At 43.2% G+C, this 22,698-nt stretch overlaps 1 protein-coding gene across 1 annotated transcript in view; it reads left to right on the forward strand.

The window, feature by feature from the left end:
• The window catches only part of lca5 (lebercilin LCA5), a 54,108-nt gene that overhangs the window by 25,869 nt on the left and 5,541 nt on the right, over positions 1 to 22,698 (forward strand). Inside the window, exon 7 of the mRNA XM_055636080.1 lies at positions 9,188 to 9,341. Coding sequence (XP_055492055.1) covers positions 9,188 to 9,341 — 154 coding nt within the window. The remainder of the gene's footprint in view (positions 1 to 9,187; positions 9,342 to 22,698) is intronic.

The raw sequence follows: 22,698 nt of genomic DNA on the forward strand, positions 1-22,698 counted from the left end.
TCATGGTAGCTTGTGAATTTTAATTCAGGGAGTAGGTAAAATTAAATGAAGTGGGGCGGAATAAAAACTTGGTATCAATAATGGTAGTCAGTAAACTGCAGAATTGTTGTTAATAATCCAACTGATTAATGTCCTTTAAGGAAAGCAATCTGCCAATTGTATCAAGAACTATGCATAAATCCAGAGTACTATGAAGAATAACTCATCAAAATTGCCTAATGGATAATCAGCTTTGCAAGTGACAGTCAACCCAGTGAATAATAAGAGAAACAAATGTTTGGGTTGATACAGCACGTAAAATTCAGTATGGCCACAGTTGTTCAATTTGAACTTTTGGCAGATTTCACATTTTAGCACTTTGCTGAGGCCTTTTTAACCATCATGAAAAACTCTGGGTTAATTTAATCATACTCTCATCATAATGCAAGATACTTTAGCAACAAAAAATTCCCTCACCTACTTGCAGATATCCTGATCACAAATCAGGGATGAAATAAATTCAGCAACTGGTTTCATCTCATTTTGCAATCAAGGCCATATTTGAATTTGTGTTAATAGGGTAATCATTTTTTTTAAGCAAATTGCATTAAATGTGATGCCATTTGGTTCAGGTAAATATATTTTGGAATAAAAGGTTTTGTAGCAGTGTGAGTTAATTAATTTTATTTGAATCATTTTTTATAGGTCATTCAATGTTTTTTTAAATAATTTATCTTGCAAAAGTAATTTTCAAATTGCTTCCTTCAAATTTGTTTTTTTTTTGTTTCTAATCTTCCCTTTTCTGATTGATTTTGATTTGTTGCAGAGAAAAAAATCAGAACTGAATTGTCATGCGATATTCCACTTCTAATTTATTTATTTGAGATGATTTATTTATACCACTGCAAAGTATTCTGTCTTTTTCTGGATAGACATGGCATTCTACAGTACATGCTGAAATCAAAAAGTAAAATCAAACTGTAGAACCAAAGGATAATTGTTTTTCATTCCTTTGGTTTCTGTTGCATATCCATAACTAAACTGTGTAGTTTGGGATAAAATCAATTTCCTTAGGTGAGTCGCCTTTAGTACTGAATCATTTCACCACAAAATACAATGTTGAAAATATTATCCATGCATCTCATAATTTTATATATTTCTACTATCAGGCCTTCCCTCAACCTCTGGCGTTCCAGGGAAAACAATCACATTCTGTCCAGCCTCTGCCTGCAACTAATGCCCCTTAATCTGGCAATTATTCTAGTAAACCATCTCTGTACTGTTTCCAAAGCCACCACATCCTTCCTGTGTCAGTGCGACCTGAGGGGTGAAGGTAACATTTCCTTCAATTCATGTAAGGATATGAAGGATACGCCTTCAGGATATGCATGTTCCTGGAAACATAGAAACATATAAAATAGGTGCAGGAGTAGGCCATTCAGCCCTTCAAGCCAGCACCACCATTCAATATGATGATGGCTGATCATCCAAAATCAGTACCCCATTCCTGCTTTCTCCCCATATCCCTTGATTCTTTGGCCAAAGTGCTATATTTAACTCTCTCTTGAAAACATCCAGTGAATTGGCCCTTGGGTCTGGACTCCCCCAACAACTGGAACATTTTTCTTGCATTTAGCTTGTCAAATCCCTTAAGAATTTTATATGTTTCTATAAGATATCCTCTCATCCTTCTAAATTCCAGTGAATATAAGCCCAGTCGATCCATTCTTTCATCATATATCTATACCCCCATCCAAGGGATTAACCTCATGAACCTACGCTGCACTCCTTCAATAGCAAGAATGTCTTTCCTGAAATTAGGAGTCCAAAACTGCACACAGTACTCCAGGTGTGGTCTCACCAGGGCCCTGCACAACTGCAGTAGGACCCCCTTGCTCCTATACTCAAATCCTCTCGCTACGAAGGCCAACATGCCATTTGCTTTCTTCATTGCCTGCTGTACCTGCATGCTTATTTTCAGTGAATGATGTACAAGGACACCCAGGTCTTGTTGCACTTCCCCTTTTCCTAATCTGACACCATTCAGATAATAATCTCTCTTCTTGTTCTTGCCACCAAAGTGGATAATCTCACATTTATCCACAATATACTGAATCTGCCATGCATCTGCCCACTCACCCAACTATCCAAGTCACCCTGCAGCCTCATAGAATCCTCCTTACAGCTCGCCCTGCCACCCAACATCCACAAACTTGGAGATGTTACATTTAATTCCCTTGTTTAAATCGTTAACATATATTGTAAATAACTGGGGTCCCAGCACTGAGCCTAGCGGCACCCCACTAGTCACAGCCTGCCATTCTGAAAAGGACCCATTAATTCATACTCTTTGCTTCCTGTCTGCCAACCAGTTCTCTATCCATGTCAATACCCCATACCATAAATTTGCACACTATTCTCTCATGTGGGACCTAGTCAAAGGCTTTTGAAAGTCCAGATACACACATCCATTGGCTCTCCCTTATCCATTCTTGTTAAAGCTTCAAAATTCCAGAAGATTAGTCGGGCATGATTTCTCCTTCATAAATCCATGCTGACTTTGACTGATCCTGTCGCTGCTTTCTAAATGTGCTGCTATTACATCTTCAATACTCAACTTGAGCATCTTCTCCACCACCAATGTCAGACTAACTGGTTTATAGAAACATAGAAATTAGGTGCAGGAGTAGGCCATTCGGCCCTTCGAGCCTGCACCGCCATTCAATATGATCATGGCTGATCATCCAACTCAGTATCCCGTACCTGCCTTCTCTCCATACCCTCTGACCCTCTTAGCCACAAGGGCCCATCTAACTCCCTCTTAAATATAGCCAATGAACTGGCCTCAACTACCCTCTGTGGCAGAGAGTTCCAGAGATTCACCACTCTCTGTGTGAAAAAGGTTTTTCTCATCTCGGTTTTAAAGGATTTGCCCCTTATCCTTAAGCTGTGACCCCTTGTCCTGGACTTCCCCAACATCGGGAACAATCTTCCTGCATCTAGCCTGTCCAACCCCTTAAAAATTTTGTAAGTTTCTATAAGATCCCCTCTCAATCTCCTAAATTCTAGAGAGTATAAACCAAGTCTATCCAGTCTTTCTTCATAAGACAGTCCTGACATCCCAGGAATCAGTCTGGTGAACCTTCTCTGCATTCCCTCTATGGCAATAATGTCCTTCCTCAGATTTGGAGACCAAAACTGTACGCAATACTCCAGGTGTGGTCTCGCCAAGACCCTGTACAACTGCAGTGGAACCTCCCTGCTCCTATACTCAAATCCTTTTGCTATGAAAGCTAACATACCATTCGCTTTCTTCACTGCCTGCTGCACTTGCATGCCTACTTTCAATGACTGGTGTACCATGACACCCAGGTCTCGCTGCATCTCCCCTTTTCCTAATCGGCCACCATTTAGATAATAGTCTGCTTTCCTGTTTTTGCCACCAAAATGGATAACCTCACATTTATCCATATTATACTGCATCTGCCAAACATTTGCCCACTCACCCAGCCTATCCAAGTCACCTTGCAGTCTCCTAGCATCCTCCTCACAGCTAACACTGCCCCCCAGCTTAGTGTCATCCGCAAACTTGGAGATATTGCCGTCAATTCCCTCATCCAGATCATTAATATATATTGTAAATAGCTGGGGTCCCAGCACTGAGCCTTGCTGTACCCCACTAGTCACTGCCGGCCATTGTGAAAAGGACCCGTTTACTCCTACTCTTTGCTTTCTGTTCGCCAGCCAGTTCTCTATCCACATCAATACTGAACCCCCAATGTCGTGTGCTTTAAGTTTGTATACTAATCTCTTATGTGGGACCTTGTCGAAAGCCTTCTGGAAGTCTAGATACACTACATCCACTGGTTCTCCCCTATCCATGCTACTAGTTACATCCTCGAAAAATTCTATATGATTCGTCAGACATGATTTACCTTTCGTAAATCCATGCTGACTTTGTCCAATGATTTCACCACTTTCCAAATGTGCTGCTATCCCATCTTTAATAACTGACTCTAGCAGTTTCCCCACTACCGATGTTAGACTAACTGGTCTGTAATTCCCCATTTTCTCTCTCCCTCCCTTCTTAAAAAGTGGGGTTACATTTGCTACCCGCCAATCCTCAGGAACTACTCCAGAATCTAAAGAGTTTTGAAAGATTATTACTAATGCATCCACTATTTCTGGAGCTACTTCCTTAAGTACTCTGGGATGCAGCCTATCTGGCCCTGGGAATTTATCGGCCTTTAATCCATTCAATTTACCCAACACCACTTCCCGACTAACCTGGATTTCACTCAATTCCTCCAACTCCTTTGACCCGCGGTCCCCTGCTATTTCCGGCAGATTATTTATGTCTTCCTTAGTGAAGACGGAACCAAAGTAGTTATTCAATTGGTCCGCCATATCCTTGTTCCCATGATCAACCCCATAATACCATTTTCTCTCTCCCTCCTTTCTTATAGTGGGGTTTCATTAGCTATCCTCCAGTCCACAAGAACTGATCCAGCCTCTATAGAACTTTGAAAAATGATCATCAATGCGCCCACGTTTTTCTAGGGCCTCCTCCTTGAGTACTCTGGGTTGCAGACCATCAGGCCTTGGGGATTTAACTGCCTTCAGTCCCAACATTTTACCTAACACCATGTCCTAATAATGATAGATTAAGGATAGTAATGGACAAAACAGGTGGGAGCGGGAGGCTTGGATGACGAGGGAAATTGAGGCTCTGGTCAGAAAAAAAGGAGACACGGGCAGGTACAGGAAAATGGGATCAAGTGTATCCCTGGGGGAATTTTGGGAACTGAGGAGCATACGTAAGAAGGAAATAAGGAGAAAGTTGGCAGGAGTTAGCTCTGGTAGATAATATTAAGGAAATTTTAAAGAGATTTTACAAATATATTAAGGGAAAGAGAGTGACTAGAGAGAGAATATACCCCTTAGAAACCATAGCGATTATCACCACCGGGTGGCGCCCGTAATGGCCGCCTCACCAGCAGTCTGTCACGTCCCTTCTCTGTTTTTATTATTTTAAGTATGTCTTGACAGTCAATATTGCAGTCGAGGAGATGCTGATTGTCTTAAGGCATATGAAAATGGAAAAATCTCCCAGACCTGATCAGATATATCCGAGGACACCGTGGGAAGCTAGAGAAGAAATTGTGGGCACGCTGGCTGAGATTGATCTTGGTCTGCGTGTGTAAGTTGGGCCGAAGGGCTGTTTTCATGCTGTAAGACCTTATGACTCCACAGCTCTCTGATCTGCCCTTCCATTCCCACAAACTATACTCTTTCCACCAACAGAGATAAAACACATCATCCCTTCCCATCACCTGTCGACCCAAATGGTATCTTCAGAAAAAGCAGCAATTCGCTTACACTTCTTCCATTATAGTGTTTGCAAACTGCTCACAACGAGATCCCCTCTACATTGGAGAAAACAAATTGAGATTGGGTCAGCACTTTATTGAGCACCTCCATTCATTCAGACAATAGTTGTCTTCCAGTTGTCTGTCACCTTAATTCTCCATCCTACTCCTTTTCTGGCCTATACGTCTTCAATGTATATAAATAAAAAGCAAACAATAATATTGGAAGAGCGACCAGAACTGTAGATGCTACCCCAAATGTGGCCTCACCAACATTTTATACAGCTGTTACAGGTCATTGGAAATCCTATATTCTACACCCTGAACAATGAACTCATGTATGTCAAACACATCCCTAGCACAAGAGTAAGAAAGATCACTTTCCATGAAAGTGGCCACATATTTTGATAGGGTGTTGAAGGTGGCGTTTGACACACATGCCTTCATCAGTCGGGGTGTAGTGTATCGGGCTTGGGACGTCCTGTAACAGCTGAACAAGATGTTGGTTTAGGTCAGATTTGGAGTACGGTGTACCGTTCTGGCCACCCTGCCACCAAAGTCTAGATTGAAGCATGCAATCTAACTAAGAAGGTATAATTTTGCAAGTACATATACTGTTATACAATATAAATCTAAGTAGAAAATATGAAGAAATTCTACTTTGGACCAACTTAGTCTTGCCTTTACTAATAACTACGAATATACAGTATATTAACCAAGGAAAGGAATGGAGTCATTGGCTCGGAAACAGAATTAATGAGAAAGAAAGAATGTTGTGGATTTGGCTGTCCTATTATTTAACCAGCAGAAATTTCAGTTCCTTCAATGCTGGTTGTCAGAGGAAGAGCTATATAATGGTGGGTGTTGACTGTGAAGATGTAAAATATTTTTTTTGGATGACGTTGCTGAAAGACGCATTTGGGTGACAAATAGGAGGACATCAAGAATGATCTTTGAGAAACATGAGGTAACAATAAAAGTCTGGGAAAGTTGGTGAGATTACCTTAGTAAAATCAGAAAAATAAGAATAGAGCCAAATAGATGTGGTCCCAGGAAAGTGGGAAATTTATAGATGCTGAAGATGACAAGGCAAGAGTTACATGCAAGTTAAGAATGACACGATAGAAAATTTACCTTTGCCACTTTCAGATGGAGTGTCAAAAACCGTTTCAGTTCAGTGGCAAAGACAGAACTTAATATAATTAAGAAAGGGATCAGATTGGCATGTATTTGAGAATCAGAATAGTACTTTATTTGCCCAGTATGTTTTGCAACATACGAGGAATTTCATTTGCCAAGTCAGTCATACAAATAAAAAGCAACAGATCACCCAAAACACATTTTAACATGAATATCCACCACAGTGACTCCTACACATTCTTCACTGTGATGGAAGGCGAAATAAAGTTCTAGTCTCTTCCCTTTGCTATCCCGCGGTCGGGGGCCTCGTGCCCTCCGTTGACAGGACGATCTTGACTCCCATAGCTGGCGGCGTTTTGGCCCTCCGTGTCGAGGCGATCAGCTCCTGCATCGGGGGGGATGTCAGCTCCCCCGCGCTGGACCGTCGAACCTCGCGTCGGGGCTGGTCGAACCTTCCGCACCGTTGGAGCTCCTGACTCGGCCTCTCCCGAGAATTCGAGCTCTGGATGGTAAGTCCGCAGGCCGCGGTTGGAGCGATCAGCTCCGATGTTAAGTTTGTGCCCCTCAGTGGGGCTCACTACAGTCCAAGGAGGCCTCCAGCTCCATCGATGGAAGGCCACAGAGCGGCCGGAGAATGCGATGCAAAAATCAATTGCATCTCCGGCAAGGTAGGAACCTGAAATAAAGTTTCCCCTGATCCCCTCCCCCTTCCTCCACATAAGACAAACTGGAGAACATTAAAACAAACTTTTAACAAACACTAAAAATTTTAAAAGAGATGAAAAAACTAACAGACTGCCCGCGGAGTTGCCATCGTACGGCGCCCCCCTGGTGTGAGAGTCAAGAATTTAGGTTATGATATATGTTCAAGAATATTAGACAGAAAAGAGAGATTGAAGATGGAGTTACACTTTCATCAACAAAGGCGAGTCGCAGGTTGTCCTTTGTGAAAAGGGACGATGATGCCAGTTTTGAAGTCAGAGCACAGAATCTGAAAAGTGTGCTTTATTTTCATTTGGAATGGAACGGAATAATTAAATTCTTACTTGCAGCAGCACAACAGATATGTGAACATATTATTCTGTAAACTCCATAATAAACAGTCTAAAGAAGGGTCTTGCCCCAAAATGTCACCTATCCTTTCCTCCAGAGATGCTGTCTGACCCGCTGTGTTTCTCCAGCTTTTTTTGTCTATCTTTGGTTCAAACCAGCATCTGCAGTTCCTTCCTACATAATAAACAACAAATTCTGCTTTGGACCAACTTAGTTTCATGCAACTCAAAGCCTTTCTGATCTGCATCATGCTCCAGCATTATAGAAAACATAGAAAAATAGGTGCAGCGGGCCATTCGGCCCTTCGAGCCAGCACACCATTCAATATGATCATGGCTGATCTGGCCCTTAACTCCAAGAAGACCAAGGAGCTCATTGTAGACTTCAGGAAGTCCAGAGGCGGCACGCACACCCCCATCCACATTAACGGGACGGAGGTGGAACGTGTTTCTAGCTTCAGGTTCCTGGGAGTCAACATCTCCGATGACCTCTCTTGGACCCACAATACCTCTACTCTGATCAAGAAGGCTCATCAGCGTCTCTTCTTCCTGAGGAGACTGAAGAAGGTCCATCTGTCTCCTCAGATCCTGGTGAACTTCTACCGCTGCACCATCGAGAGCATCCTTACCAACTGCATCACAGTATGGTATGGCAACTGCTCTGTCTCCGACCGGAAGGCATTGCAGAGGGTGGTGAAAATTGCCCAACGCATCACCGGTTCCACGCTCCCCTCCATTGAGTCTGTCCAAAGCAAGCGCTGTCTGCGGAGGGCGCTCAGCATCGCCAAGGACTGCTCTCACCCCAACCATGGACTGTTTACCCTCCTACCATCCGGGAGGCGCTACAGGTCTCTCCGTTGCCGAACCAGCAGGTCGAGGAACAGCTTCTTTCCGGCGGCTGTCACTCTACTAAACAACGTACCTCGATGACTGCCAATCACCACCCCCCCCGGACACTTATTATTTTTTTTATTCAAATCGTTTGCTATGTCGCTCTTCAAGGGAGATGCTAAATGCATTTCGTTGTCTCTGTACTGTACACTGACAATGACAATTAAAATTGAATCTGAATCTGAATCTGAATCTGAATCTGATCATCTAAAATCAGCACCCTGTTCCTGCTTTTTCCCCATATCCCTGGATTCCTTTAGCTCTAAGAGTTAAATCTAACTCTCTCTAGAAAAAATCCAGTGAATTGGCCTCCACTGCCTTCTGTGGCAGAAAATTCCACAGATTCACAACTCTCTGGGTGAAGAAATGTTTCCTCATCTCAGTCCTAAATGGCCTACCCTTATTCTTGAATTACTGTATAACTTGGGAACTTCTAACAGAGGCCCATGTTTCAATAATTCTAAACTGAAGACAATTACTTATTTATGTATTTTAAATTTTATTTTGTCCAGGGTGCTTCTGTTTTTCAGTTTGTGCAATATCAATCATAACAGTGGTCTGGTTCGTAATAGTCTCTTTATAACTTTTCTTGCAATTTGCAAGGAACTCATTGAACAGTACTTAACCCAGGCTCGAAGGTTAAATGAAGGGATAAGCATAAACCTTTATAGACTCATTCTTTCTATCAGAAAAATGATACACTGTACCATTCACTAGAATTTTAACACTGCAAACATTTTATAATAAATCTCTTAGATACAAGAACGCCATGAGAGGGAGACACTGGAACGGGCAGAATACCTAAGACGAGAGAAGGAACTACATGAACGTGACCAAGAAAATGAAGAAAAGCTTAAAAGAGAACATGAACAACGCAGGTTGGAGTTAAAAGCGGAGAAGCTGAGGGAAAGTAAGTATAAATTTATTTTAGAATTATGTCATCGAGCTATACTGCGTGGAAACTACTTTCGGCCCAACTTGCCCACGTCGATAAAGTTGCTATGCCTTACCTGCCTCAGTCACTTCCTCTGCCAGCTTTCTTTACGTATGCACCACCCTCTGTGGAAAAAGTTACTCCTCGGGTACCTTCCCCACCCTGGGGAGAAGCGTGTCTTCTGTGGCTTTTCACCATATTTGGCATATATAACATTTTATCAGGATGCATAACAGCTTTAATAATAATAATAAATAATAAATTTTATTTGCGGGCGCCTTTCAAAGTCTCAAGGACACCTTACAGAAATTAACAAGAGAGAAAAAACATATAGTCGGAGTAAAATAAATAATAACAATACACAAATTAAAGACGGAATTCGCTCCAAAGACAAAAAAAATCAAAAACACAATGTGAAGAGAGAGCGGCAGCGGCAGCTAAAGCGCGCCAGCGTCCACTCTCCCTTCCGACAACCATCTTGGACACAAACTAACATATTCACATTACACACAAAAATCATCCCCCCACAATGGATGCCACTGTGGGGGAAGGCACAATGTCCAGTCCCCATCCCCAGTTCTCCCAAAGTCAGGCCTATTGAGGCCTCCGCTATTGCCTCTACGGAGGCCCGATATACCTGGCCATTCTGGCCAGGTGCTGTTGCCCTGGCGTCGGGAGAGTCCTTTCAGCCACCTGGAACGGCCGCTTCCTAACAGGGGACCGCGGCTTCCGAAGCCGACAAGGCCGTGCCGGTTTGGAGCTCCCAGGCTCCTGATGTTAAAGTCCGCCAGCTCCGCAGACTCGCAGCCCGGAGGTGTTGATCTCGGCGGTCACAGCTCACCGGAGCTCCAGCGCGTCGATCCAGCAGCGCGGCGACCCAGGCAAGGCATCGCCCGCTCCGCTCCACGATAGCGCTCCAGCGCTGTGCCGCCACCGAAGCCGAGGTGCTGGTCGGTCCCCGCCAGGAAACGGCGCTCCACGCCCGCTGGTAGGCCACGAGGACGGGTCGACGGGGCAGACCGGAGAAAAAGTTGCCTCACCGACCAGGTAGGGACCTAGAAATATACCCCCTACCCTCCCACATTAAAAAGACTATCTCTCCCACAAACAGGGCACAGGACTAACTAAAACTGCAACAAAAAAAAAGTGAATTAAACGGACGGCTGCTGGTTAGCAGCCGTTCCCCAAAATGGCTCCTCCCTCCACGAAGGAGGTTCTGGGGAGAAGGCAGGAGAATGGGGTTAGGAGGGAGAGATAGATCAGCCATGATTGAATGGAGGAGTAGACTTGATGAGCCGAATGGCCTAATTCTACTCCTATCACTTTTGATCTTATGATCTTGGTTTGGGAACAGCTCCATCCAAGACCGCAAGAAATTGCAGTGAATTGTGGACACAGCCCAGACCGTCACACAAACCAACCTCCCATCTATTGACTCAATTTATACCTCGCGCTGCCCCAGCAAGTCCAGCAGCATAATCAAAGACAAGTCGCACCCGGGCCACTCCCTCTTCTCCCTTCTCCATCAGGCAAAAAGTATAGAAGTGTGAAAACTCACACCACCAGATTTACGGACAGTTTCTTCCCAACTGTTATCAGCCAACTGAATCATCCTACTACAACCAGAGAGCAGTGCTGAACTACTATTTACCTCTTTGGTGACCCTCGGACCATCCTTAATCGGACTTTGCTGGCTTTACATTGCACAAAATATTATTCCCTTAACATGTATCCATACACTGTATGACTCGATTGTAATCATATATAATATACTGTAGATGGATCGATTGTAATAACCAGTCTTTTAAACCTATCTCTTTTAATACCAATAGTCAATAATCCATCGTTTAAACCATCAATCATAGACAAATCATTTATACAATGGGAAAGAATGGGAATTAAAACGCTCGAAGATCTGTATGAATTGGGGAATTTACTATCATTTCAACAACTACAACTGAAATATAATTTGAAAAATAACCAATATTTTAAATATCTTCAAATTTGTGATTATCTGAAAAAACACACAAAAGACTATCATAATATGCCTTCCGACTTATTGGATGAAGCAATGAAGACCAAGGCGGAATCAGCTAATTTAATATCGTACCTATATAATATCATTTTAAACATAGAAATACCCACAACAGATGGAATTAGAAAAGATTGGGAACAAGAATTAGCTATAAAAATCTCAAAAGAGACCTGGGATAATCATTTACTACAGGTGCATAAATGTTCGATCAACGTACGACATACGCTCATCCAATTTAAAACATTACATAGATTATATTATTCAAAAACTAAATTAAATAAAATCTTCCCTAATGTTTCACCAATCTGTGATAAATGCCTGTGTCAAGAAGCTACCATAGCGCACTCTTTTGTTTTTTGTACAAAAATCCAAAAATTCTGGTATGAAATATTTGATATTTTTTCAAAATTGATCAAAATAAAACTGGTACCAAAACCAGAATGGATTATCTTCGGAATATCGGAAGGGAACCCTGAATTAAACGTGTTTCAGAAGAATTTATTTAATTACGGGCTAATAATGGGAAAAAAGCTTATACTTAAATTCTGGAAAAATGCGCCGACACCAACAATAAAAATGTGGATATCAAATATGTTTGAAACATTACATTTGGAAAAGATGAGATTCCTCCTAAGGTAAAGCAGACCAATTCCAAAAGACGTGGTCTATGTTTCTGGACCTATTACAAGTATGAGGTGCAATAGTAATTTAAAAAAAACAAATATATAAATAAGTGGTATCAGGACCTGGTAACGGGAGGTAAAACAACAAAAACAGACTTGGTTGGTAGTCCCCTTTCTGCGGAGTTTAATGTTATAATAGAGCGATTGTTTCTATTTTCTCTTTCTTTCTTTTCTAGGGTCTATTTTCTCACTTTACTTCCTTCTCTAACTTCTTTTCTAAGGGGCTTTCTTTTCCCAACACTCTTGCACTTCACGATTCTCTTGCACTTTCTTTACTTTCCTTACTTCTACCTTTTTCTTAAAGCTCAAAAAAAATGAAGCGGTACAAAAAATGTATTAAGATATATGTGTTGTGTAGGATTGTAATTTACCGTACTTCTAATAAAAATAAAATTTAAAAAATAAATAAATAAATAACCAGTCTTTTTGCTGACTGGTTAGCACACAAAAAAGGCTTGGTACACATGACAATAAACTAAACTGAACTGATTTATGCCCCTCATGATTTTATTAACCTCTCTAAGGCCACTCCTCAACCTCCTACACTCCAGAAAACAAGGCATAGCATATCCAACCTCCCCTTTAATTCAAACCCTTCACAAACCCATAACATCTTCATACATTTATTTTGCACACTTTCCAGTTTAATGACACCCTTCCTATATCGGGGTGACCAGAACTGTACACAGTGCTTTGGATATAGTGTCGTCACTTCATTATGTAGACCAACAGTAAAAATCAGAGATTACCACAATCAACATGTATGAAGCAGATTAAATCAAACCTTGGATAGCGCAAAAAGTCCTGGTTGTGAACAAGGAAGGGAGATACTCCGATTTTAGAGATAGTACAAACGAGTGCCTATTATTGAAGATTGAACTGCAAGGTAAAACAAAAGAAGCTTTGGCTTGGAACTTCACCAATGTAGCACAATATCAGATGTACTATGCAATATAATTTGTTAAAAGATTTTGGCAACTGAGTATTTTTTACATGCTCAAACTTTTGAATACACCTGTATGTTGTCTTATGATTTTCCCCACATTTGTGACATCATATGAAGCGGCTGCTGTCGACATATAATGCAGTCCATTACATGTGCATTTTTTAACCACATATTTGCAAGAGAAGCTACAGCAACCGAATACTTGCTGCATTAATGAGAGGACATCACCTCACCCATGCCACCAACAGAGACTCTGCTGGTGATGAACCTCTGAGGATGCTTGCTCTTTATGAATTCCTGCTTTCTGTTCACAATTTGAGTGAATACACCTGGGCTACCCTTCATCCTGTGATTTTCTGCCCAGTACAAATGATATTTTCTCCATCTCATGATCTTTTCACATTCTTCTTCTCACCCATGCTCCAAACTTCTTTCTCCAAAGTGCCTCCAGGATTTATGTATAAATCTCTGGCACACACCAGTACACTCCTTCACCACTCCATATCTCCAACAATAACCCACTTGCCTGGTGATATTTTTTCCCTCCCCTCTCCAAAATCTTCTGCCATTCTTATTCCAATGTGGTAGATTAGACAACAAATTTAGTGACTGGTTTTAAATGCAGAGCTATGATATGAGTCACGGAGTTATACAACGGAAGCAGGCCTTTTGGGCCAACTTGTCCATGGTGACCAAGATGGTGAGCTAGTTCCATTTGTCTGCATATGATCCATGTCCCTCTAAATGTTTTCTTTCCATGTACTTTTAGTTTAATTTAGAGATACAGCGTGGAAACACGCCCTTCTGCCCACCGAGTCCGCACCAACCAGCGACCCCCGCACATTAACACTATCCTACACACAGTAGGGACAATTTAAAAAATTTACCAAGCCAATTAACCTACAAACATCTACGTCTTTGGAGTGTGGGAGGAAACCGAAGCTTCCCGAGAAAACCCACACAGGTCAAGAGAAGAACATACAAACTCCGTACAGTCAGTACCAGAACCCAGGTGCTGTAATAGACAATAGGTGCAGGAGTAGGCGCCAGCACCACCATGCACTGTGATCATGGCTGATCATCTACAATCAGTACCCCGTTCTTGCCTTCTCCCCATATCCCTTCACTCCGCTATCTTTAGCGGAGGCAGCAACTCTACTGCTGCGCCACCATGCTGCCCATGCTGTACCTGTCCAAATGTCTATGCTGTTTATGTTGCAACAATGCTTTGGACATTGTGCATGGTAGAATATGAGATATTACGGCCTCACTCAAAACGGGTACAGTGCCCAGACATTGTAGTTTTAAGGCACAAAGGCGTAATTAACATTTTTAGAACTTCCATTTTCCAAACTTGGAAGGGGATAACCGATAAATAGGTTGGAAAACAGTACAGATAGGTAAACAGATGAATTAAAAATGGAACATGAATTAGTTAAAAAGGGGACGAAAATATGACTGATAATGAGTGATTTTTCACACAAAGGGTGATGGAATATTTTCCAGGTACTGTGCAGGAGATGAATTTCAGATTCATTTGAAATATAATTGGATGGTGCTATAGGATTCTTGAACAATTTTTGATAAAGCTGGAATAGGCCATATCAACTTTTCCAAAATTAAAATATAGCATATGATACTTTACTCTGCAGCTTGATCTTGTTACCTTTGGGGCAGTGTATGTAGTTTATTTCATTGCTTCAATGGTACAAGTAACCAACAATGAGTGTCTCTTTACTATAATGAATCATTAATTTGTTCTCATTTTGAAGGGAAAAAACTTACATTTATTTCATGATCCGTCCAGTAACGCTTCAGTCAGTGAGTGGTTTACTGTAGAAATGTAGTTATTTTTGCCAGGAAAAGAAATTCAGTAGCCAATAAGCAAGTTCGGTATTTCAACTGCGCATGCCCAGGTCACGCGAGAAAAACATTCTTGCCAGCTGAGCTGCTGCGTGTGTACGGACCTGCGTATTAATTTCATAGATAAATAAATGTATCCGTTAAATATGTCAGCAGCAGGCCACAGCGTACTGCAGGCTACACAAATCCACAGTTAGAAGGTCTTATATCCAGTTGTGCAGCGCTGTTGGAGCTCACCAGAGGGCCACTCCGGCACCTCTGTAAAAATATTACGGGGATCCTGGATAAAGTGAACGCACTCTGTTCTTATCCCAGAGTAGAGGATTTAAAAACTGGAGAATATTGGATTTAAGTGAGAGGGGGGAGATTTAGGAAGGGGTTCAAGGATAATAATTTCACTGAGACCGTAGAACATATCTGGAATGGGCTGCTAGCGGAATAGATGGGGTCTGATAAATTTACGACGTTAGAACGACATTTGGACAGATGCACACAGGGGAAGAATCTAGAGGGTTGTATGCCAAATCCAGGAAAAAGGGACTGGCGCAGAATGCAACCTTGGTCGTCAAAGACTGGTGCGCCGACTCGCCCGTTGCAGTGCTTTATAAGTCTATGACTTCATAACTCCACAGATAGCATTAGGACTGATTGAAAGCTACTGTCTGAACAGAGGTGCACCCTACATCGACACCAGCGTAAGACTTGCAGGATGATATCAAGGTGCTCGGCTCCAATTGCAGTAGACAAACGATGATATTTCAGGTGGAATGAAGTTCGAGTGGAATAAATAGAGTGACCACAATTGCATTGGCAGTGGATAGTCTTGCTGCCTAAAGGGCACGCCACATTCTCAGTCGGGCTGCCCTTCCGGGTTATACAGGGTTATTATACAGGGGCAAACCCTTCCCCTTCATAACCCCAGGAGACAGATTTGTGAGCGGAGTCTCACTACCATCCCCGTTCCCTCCAGAGTGTCCCATCCCTGTCCGGGGGCAGCTGGAGATGTCTGGGCTGACAGGACACCGGCCCGGAGCAGTGGCGGCCTCAGGCTTACAGCCAGCTCAGAGAAGAAACGCTGACTCCAGCTCAACTCTGCTCTAACTCGTGAGCAACCCGTTCCCCGACGGGCTGGAAACCATCAGCTGCACCTCTCGCCTTATCCAGTGGCTGTCGGTTAACCCCCTCGGAGAGAGAGAGAGAGAGAGAGAGAATGTCCTCCATTGCTGCCGGGAGAGGTTCTGCGGAATTCCAGAGGGTGGGTTTGTGAAGTGTGATAGAAATAAGATCTAATTAATGTTCATAAAAGAGCGAAGCCTGTCCGCTATTGAGTTGACAGAAGTCTAGATTAATTAATTGGTAGAATACTTAACAATTTATACACAGTTTATACAGCTAGTGCTTCGTTCGCTTTTTCTTAATCACAAATGACCTTTGACAAATCCCATGATTCCTTGTGTTTTTTTGGAATACCGAACTCGCTTGTTTGAGGGAGGAATATTGGCAACAGTGTTCTTCCCTTTTTCAACAATTTGCATTTATGCTGGAAAACGTCACAAAGTATTCTTGCAGAAACTCCCAATTGGATAGACTGTAATGATATGAACGAAGGCTGCACTTTGCTTTTCTGGTTACTTTTTATTTTTTGATTCTTGTATCCAGGGCTGCCAACTCTCACGCTTTGAGCGTGAGAATCACGCCCTCAAGCAAACTCTCACGCCCTCACGCTGATCAGAAATTTCTCACGGTGAGAAATTCTGTGATCAACGAAAATTTCAAAACTCGGATAAACTGCATGGTCCACGGGTGTTGGAGAGCCGGGGCTGAGGGAGGGATGGAAGCAGAACCGGATACAGATGCGGGGCTGGCGGGTGTTTGCCTGGCTGCGAGTTTTTGCGGGGCTGACGAGTTGCTCGCTGCAGCTCCGGCCATGGAGCACTCCGGACAGTGCAAGAGTCCCGGGCCGCGGAGCCGTTGGAAGCGTTGCGCCGCTGCCGTGAGAGTCTCTGTGCCGAAGGGACAGACTCTCAAAGGGAGGTGGAGAGAGAGAGAGAGAGAGGGGATAGAGAGAGAGAGAGAGGGAGACGGGGGGGAGAGCGAGAGGGAGGTGAGAGGGGGAGAGAGAGGAGAGAGCGGAGAGACAGAGGGGGAGTGAATGGAGAGAGAGAAGAGGGAGAGGGGGGGAGAGTGAGGGGTGGAGAGAGTAGGGGGGAGAGAGGGGTGGAGAGGGGGTGGAGAGGGTAGGAGAGAAAGAGAGAGAGAGGGGGGTGGTAAAAGAGAGGGGGAAGAGGGAGAGAGGGGGGAAGTGAGAAACGGGGGAAAGAGAGAGAGATGGGGGGCAAAGAGAAAGAGGAGAGAGACAGAGGAGAAAGAGAGCAAGGGGGAAAGTGAGGTGGGAGAGAGAAATGGGGGAGAGAGAGAGAGAGAGAGAGGAGAGAGAGAGGAGGTGGAGAGAGGGAGAGAGAGAGGGGGGAGAGAGAGGTGGGAGAGAGAGAGAGAGAGAGGAGAGAGAGAGAGATGAGAAGAGAGAGAGAGGGGGAGGGGGGGGAGAGAGAGAGATAGAGGGGGGGGAGAGAGAGAGAGAGGGGGGGAGAGAGAGGGGGAGAGAGAGAGAGAGAGGAGGGGGGGGGGGAGAGAGAGAGAGAGAGAGAGAGAGAGAGAGGGAGAGGGGGATAGAGGCACGGCTGCCAACTCCCATGCATTGAACGTGAGAATCACGCATTTCACCAAATTCTCACGCTGATCACAAATTTCTCTCGCTCTGTTGTGAGAAATTCTGTGATCAACGAAAATTTCAAGACTCATATCAACTGCATGGGCCGCGGGTGCTGGAAGCAGAAGCAGCGGCGGGGACAGACGCGGACAGGGAGCGAGGCTGGCGAGTGTTTGCTGGGCTGGCGAGTCGCTCACTGCAGCTCCAGCCATGGAGCAGCCGCAGTGCAAGAGTCCCGGGCCATCGCAGGCGTCGAAGCGTTGCACCGCTGCCGTGAGAGTCTCTGTGTCGAATTTGCCCAGGTGACCGGCATGGATCAGGCTGCGGCTCGGTGCATCCTGGAGGACAACCAGTGGCTGCTGGAAGTAAGTACCAAGCACTGGGTAGAAACGGTGGAAGATAGTGGACTTCAAATGGGGGTGGTTGGTGAAAGCATCCTGCTTGCCTGCTAGATTTTCACTTACTGTAACTGCAGGAAAAATGTTCCCGATGTTGGGGGCGTTCAGAACCATGGGTCACAGTTTAAGAATAAAGGGGGGGGCAGTTTGGACTGAGATGAGAACAAACTTTCTTCAAGCAGAGAGTTGTGAATCTGTGGAATTCCCTGCCATAGAAGGCAGTGCAGGCCAACTCACTGGATGTTTTCAAGAGAGAGTTACATTTAGTTTTTGGGGCTAACGACATCAAGGGATATGGGGAAAAAACAGGAAAGAGTTACTGATTTTAGATAAATAGCCATGATCATATTGAATGGCAGTGCTGGCTCGAAGGGCCGATGGCCTATTGCTGCACCTATTTTCTATGTTTCTATGCTTGAGTATATGGCAACAAAACTCGATCACTTGATTTTGAAGCATTCATGCATGGTGGAGGCATAATGTAGTCAAAGAGTGATACAGTGTGAAAACAGGCCCTTCGGCGCAACTTCCCCACACCCGCCAACATGTCCCAGCTACACTACCTGCTTTTGGTCCATACCTCCAAACCTGTCCTATCCATGTATCAGTCTAACTTTTTCTTAAATGTTGGGATGGTCCCTGCCTCAACTACCTCCTCTGGCAGCTTGTTCCATACACCCATCACCCTTTGTGTGATAAAGTTACCCCTTAAAAAGTTACCTCTTAAAAAGTTACCTCTTAAAAAGTTACCTCTTAAAAATACTTCATACAAAAAACATTGAAATCATACTTCTACAGGGCACTAAAACATGATTTTAATACATCAAATTTCAAAAAGTTCCTACCCTGGGAGGGGAGATACCCTTCTTCCACACCCTCTCCTCACTCGGCTGCTCCACTCCCTCACCGGGTACCCCCAAGGCCAGTGATCAGTGATCGCTGATCGCACAGCCTCCCCCCCTTTCAAAAACGCTCCAAACCAATTTAAAGCATATATATTGCATTCAAGTGTAAGTTAAAAGACTCGCTACAGTATGCACCAGATTACACAATTTCAAGCTGAAAAATGCAAATGTTCTGTACCAATGGGAGGGGGACACCCCCCCCCCCCCCCCCCCCCCCCCCCCCCGGGTCGGTATGCTCCCTCAGGCTTGGTCTCGCAAATTCTCACTCCCACACACCCAATGTTGGCAGCCCTGTTGTAACTTGTATATACACCTCTATTATTCCTTTATTCTTTCTGGCTTGTTACAATGACAATGAACATTGTACTGTCTATGGTGCTTAAATTAAATCATTATTTTCACAAGACTAGAACCAAAGGCAATTAATGTGATTATAAGGTAATTCTCTGCCTCAGAGGGCAGTGGAGGCTGGTTCTCTGGATACTTTCAAGTCGGAGCTAGATAAGCTCTTAAAGATAGCGGAGTCAGGGGATATGGGGAGAAAGCAGAAATGGGGTACTGATTGGGGATGATCAGCCATGATCACATTGAATGGCGGTGCCGGCTCATAGGGCCGAATGGCCTACCCCTGCACCTTTTGTCTACTGTCTATTTTCAGCCACTTTGAACTTTGTGGTTCTGGACTTAAGAGAGAGCTTCCTGGATTGTTTTTATTCTTGTTCAATGTTACAAGCACTTTTACTTCAAGACAATCATAAAACTTACGTCCAATTTAGTTTGTGATTGTTTGGTTATTAATGTCAAAGTACGTATTTTCATTTATATGTGACAAAACAACCCCACAAAAATAAGCCTTGTTAGTTTCCTTTCGATTTTTCTTAAAGCCTTGGTGTCCCATCTAATTGCTAACATCTTTTTAAATATTGCCCCATTATAAAAATGTCATTTATTGATATTCTTTTACAGGATGCCGCTACTCTGCACCAGCTGTTTATCTGAGTTGTCACTTTTGCTGTTATTCTAAATACAAAAATAACATATAAAACAAAATCTGCTTGCATGACCATGTTGCAAAATACACAGCGTGCATGTGCAAGTATTTGTGATACTCTTTGTAAATTGAAATTTATCTTAAAAAAAAGGAGTGGCTGACAACCTAGCTAAGTGGCTGGATCGCTGCTGCGATAAAGGTCAAGCTGGATACTGAAGGGGGGGAAATTGCCCAGGGTAGGTGCAGCTATTTTTCTAGGTGGGGAGAGGGGATGGGGGAAGCACATAACATTTTCTTCCTAATTCTTTTGGAGTTGAGGCTACTCTTCTCGAGCCACTGGAGATAAGATAGAAATTGCTACCCAAGATCATAGTGTCAATATGGCACAATAGGAGGCCATTTGGTCCACCAAGCCCCTGCCAGATCTATTTTGAGCCATCTAGTCTGTCCATTCCCCACATCGGCGCCCATTTTCCTGTGTTGCCTCGTATTCTTTTTCCCTTTGAAATCATTAGCTATGCTTCTACCATCACCATGAACAACAAGTTCCAGTTTATTACAGCTAGATGCATTATTAAAAAAAGTCATCACCTACTGTATTTTTCACCCTAAGCCTTTAATCTGTGTCTCTCCTCCCTGTCCTTGTAACATTTTATAGGAGCAGCTCTCAATTGCTTTTTATAGCAACAAAAAACATGGATTTTTCTTCTAGATTAAAATTATTAGATCAGCTAGTCCCTTTAAATTGACTTGGCATTTCCTCAGGGAATGCACATTGATGCTTGTCTTCCTGATTTACATTACAATTGTTATGTTGCCTCACTACAATTATACCATGTAACTATTTAGCTGCAGTTTATTTTTAAACTTGTTGCCTATAACAAGGGCTGAATGCCTTTGCTTCGCACACCAATCAAATGTAATCCCTATCTTTATTCATGGTGCAGTAAAAACATGAGTCATACTGAAGCAGTTGCATTTCTAAATAAGATATTTTTGTTTTTCAAATCATTATTGGAAAGGATTGGTTCACTGTTAAGGTCCCGTCTGAGAAAGTGATTTTGAAGGCTGCTGACCAAATTCAACTGGAAAGATGGTATGGTGAACAGCAGGCTGCTTCTGCTTGAGGATATAGTCTTGTATGGATTTCCTATTACTTTTCAGGAAGGTATTGGGAGCTTTTTAAAAAAAAAAAATGATGACAGTGGTGTCACATTGTCCAGAGTAGTTTCAGGTCTGACTTTTATGAATAACCCTGCCACAGAGCCTGTGGGGGTCAAGTCAATGGATATTATAAAGGTGGAGATTGATAGGTTCTTGATTAGTAAGGGTGTCGAGGGTTATGGGGAGGAGAATGGGGGTTGAGAGGGAATGATAGATCAGCCATGATGGAATGGAGGAGTAGACTTAATGAACCGAATGGTCTCATTCTGCTCCTACAACTTATGAACCCACATGGGAAGTATATTTTTGTACAATGTTGAGCAAAATGAGATTATACTAATTTAAATTAAGATCGATTTTCTACCTGCATTGGTAACACCAAGGTCTCTTTGTTATTCAATACTCCCTTCAACCTCATCATCATTATTATCATCATTGAAAACATCAACGGGCACGGTGCCTTACAATGCTATGTACGACAGTGATCGCAACTTCTACTGAAGTGTAAATGGCCGTGGGCTCGCTAGGAGCACATCCGACCTTTGACAAGTCTTGTTTTTGTTCCTGCTGGGGGTCCACAGTCTCCACCTCACCTGGCAAACCAGGTGGGGAGACAATTTAGTCGCCGACTATCCGACCATGGAGCAGGTAGCACGGGATTACATGGTACCCGTGGCGGGGCGGGGGGAAGCTCCCCCCGACCTGACCACTTGTGATGTATGTCCTAGCCTCATTAATAGTCCCCAAATGCACCAACTCACTTGACACATCACTTGCATTTCTCTGGATTTTTGTTTGCTTGAAATAAAATAATTGAACCATTCTTATTTGGCCATACCAAGTACTTTACAAGTTACTTCCAGAACTTGATTCAAATTGGAGACTAATCCAAAGGGGGATCCAAAAATTGCCTAGTAATAGGAGACAGAGAACAAAGTAGAGCTGTTTTTGTGATTGGATGACTGTGACTAGTGGTTTTCCATGGATTGGTGCAGAGAGCCTGACTTTTGTGGTAGATATGAATGATATGGGTGTGGATGTAGGAGTCATGAGCAGTAAGTTTGCAGATGACATGGGGATTGATAAGTTGTAGGAGCAGAATGAGACCATTTGGTTCATCAAGTCTACTCCACCATTCCATCATACCTCATGGATTGATGATAGTGGGAGGGACAGTCTTATGCTGCAGGGTGATAGAGATGAGCTGAGAAATGGCAGGTGGTGATTAGTTAGATAAATGTGAGGTGACGCATTTTGAGAATATTAATGAGGCTATGACATACACCATGAGTAGTAGAGTCCTACAGAGTATTAACAATTAAAAATAGGTGCAGGAGTGACCGCCATTCACTGTGATCATGGCTGATCCACAATCAGCACCCCGTTCCTGCCTTCTCCTCATATCCCTTGACTCCGCCATCTTTAAGAGCTCTATCTAACTCTTTCTTGAAAGCATCCAGAGAATTGGCCTCCGCTGCCAATTGAGGAACTGAGGGACCTTGGTGTGCAAGACAAAAGGTACCAGTGCAATTAGAAAACATGGATGAAAGCATATGCAATTCAAACCTTCATCAGTTAGATCATTGAGTATAATGGTTGGGTGGTACTGCTCCAATTTTATAAAACATTAATCACACC

Source organism: Leucoraja erinacea, chromosome 5, assembly GCF_028641065.1.
Source record: "Leucoraja erinacea ecotype New England chromosome 5, Leri_hhj_1, whole genome shotgun sequence".
NCBI lineage: Eukaryota > Metazoa > Chordata > Chondrichthyes > Rajiformes > Rajidae > Leucoraja > Leucoraja erinaceus.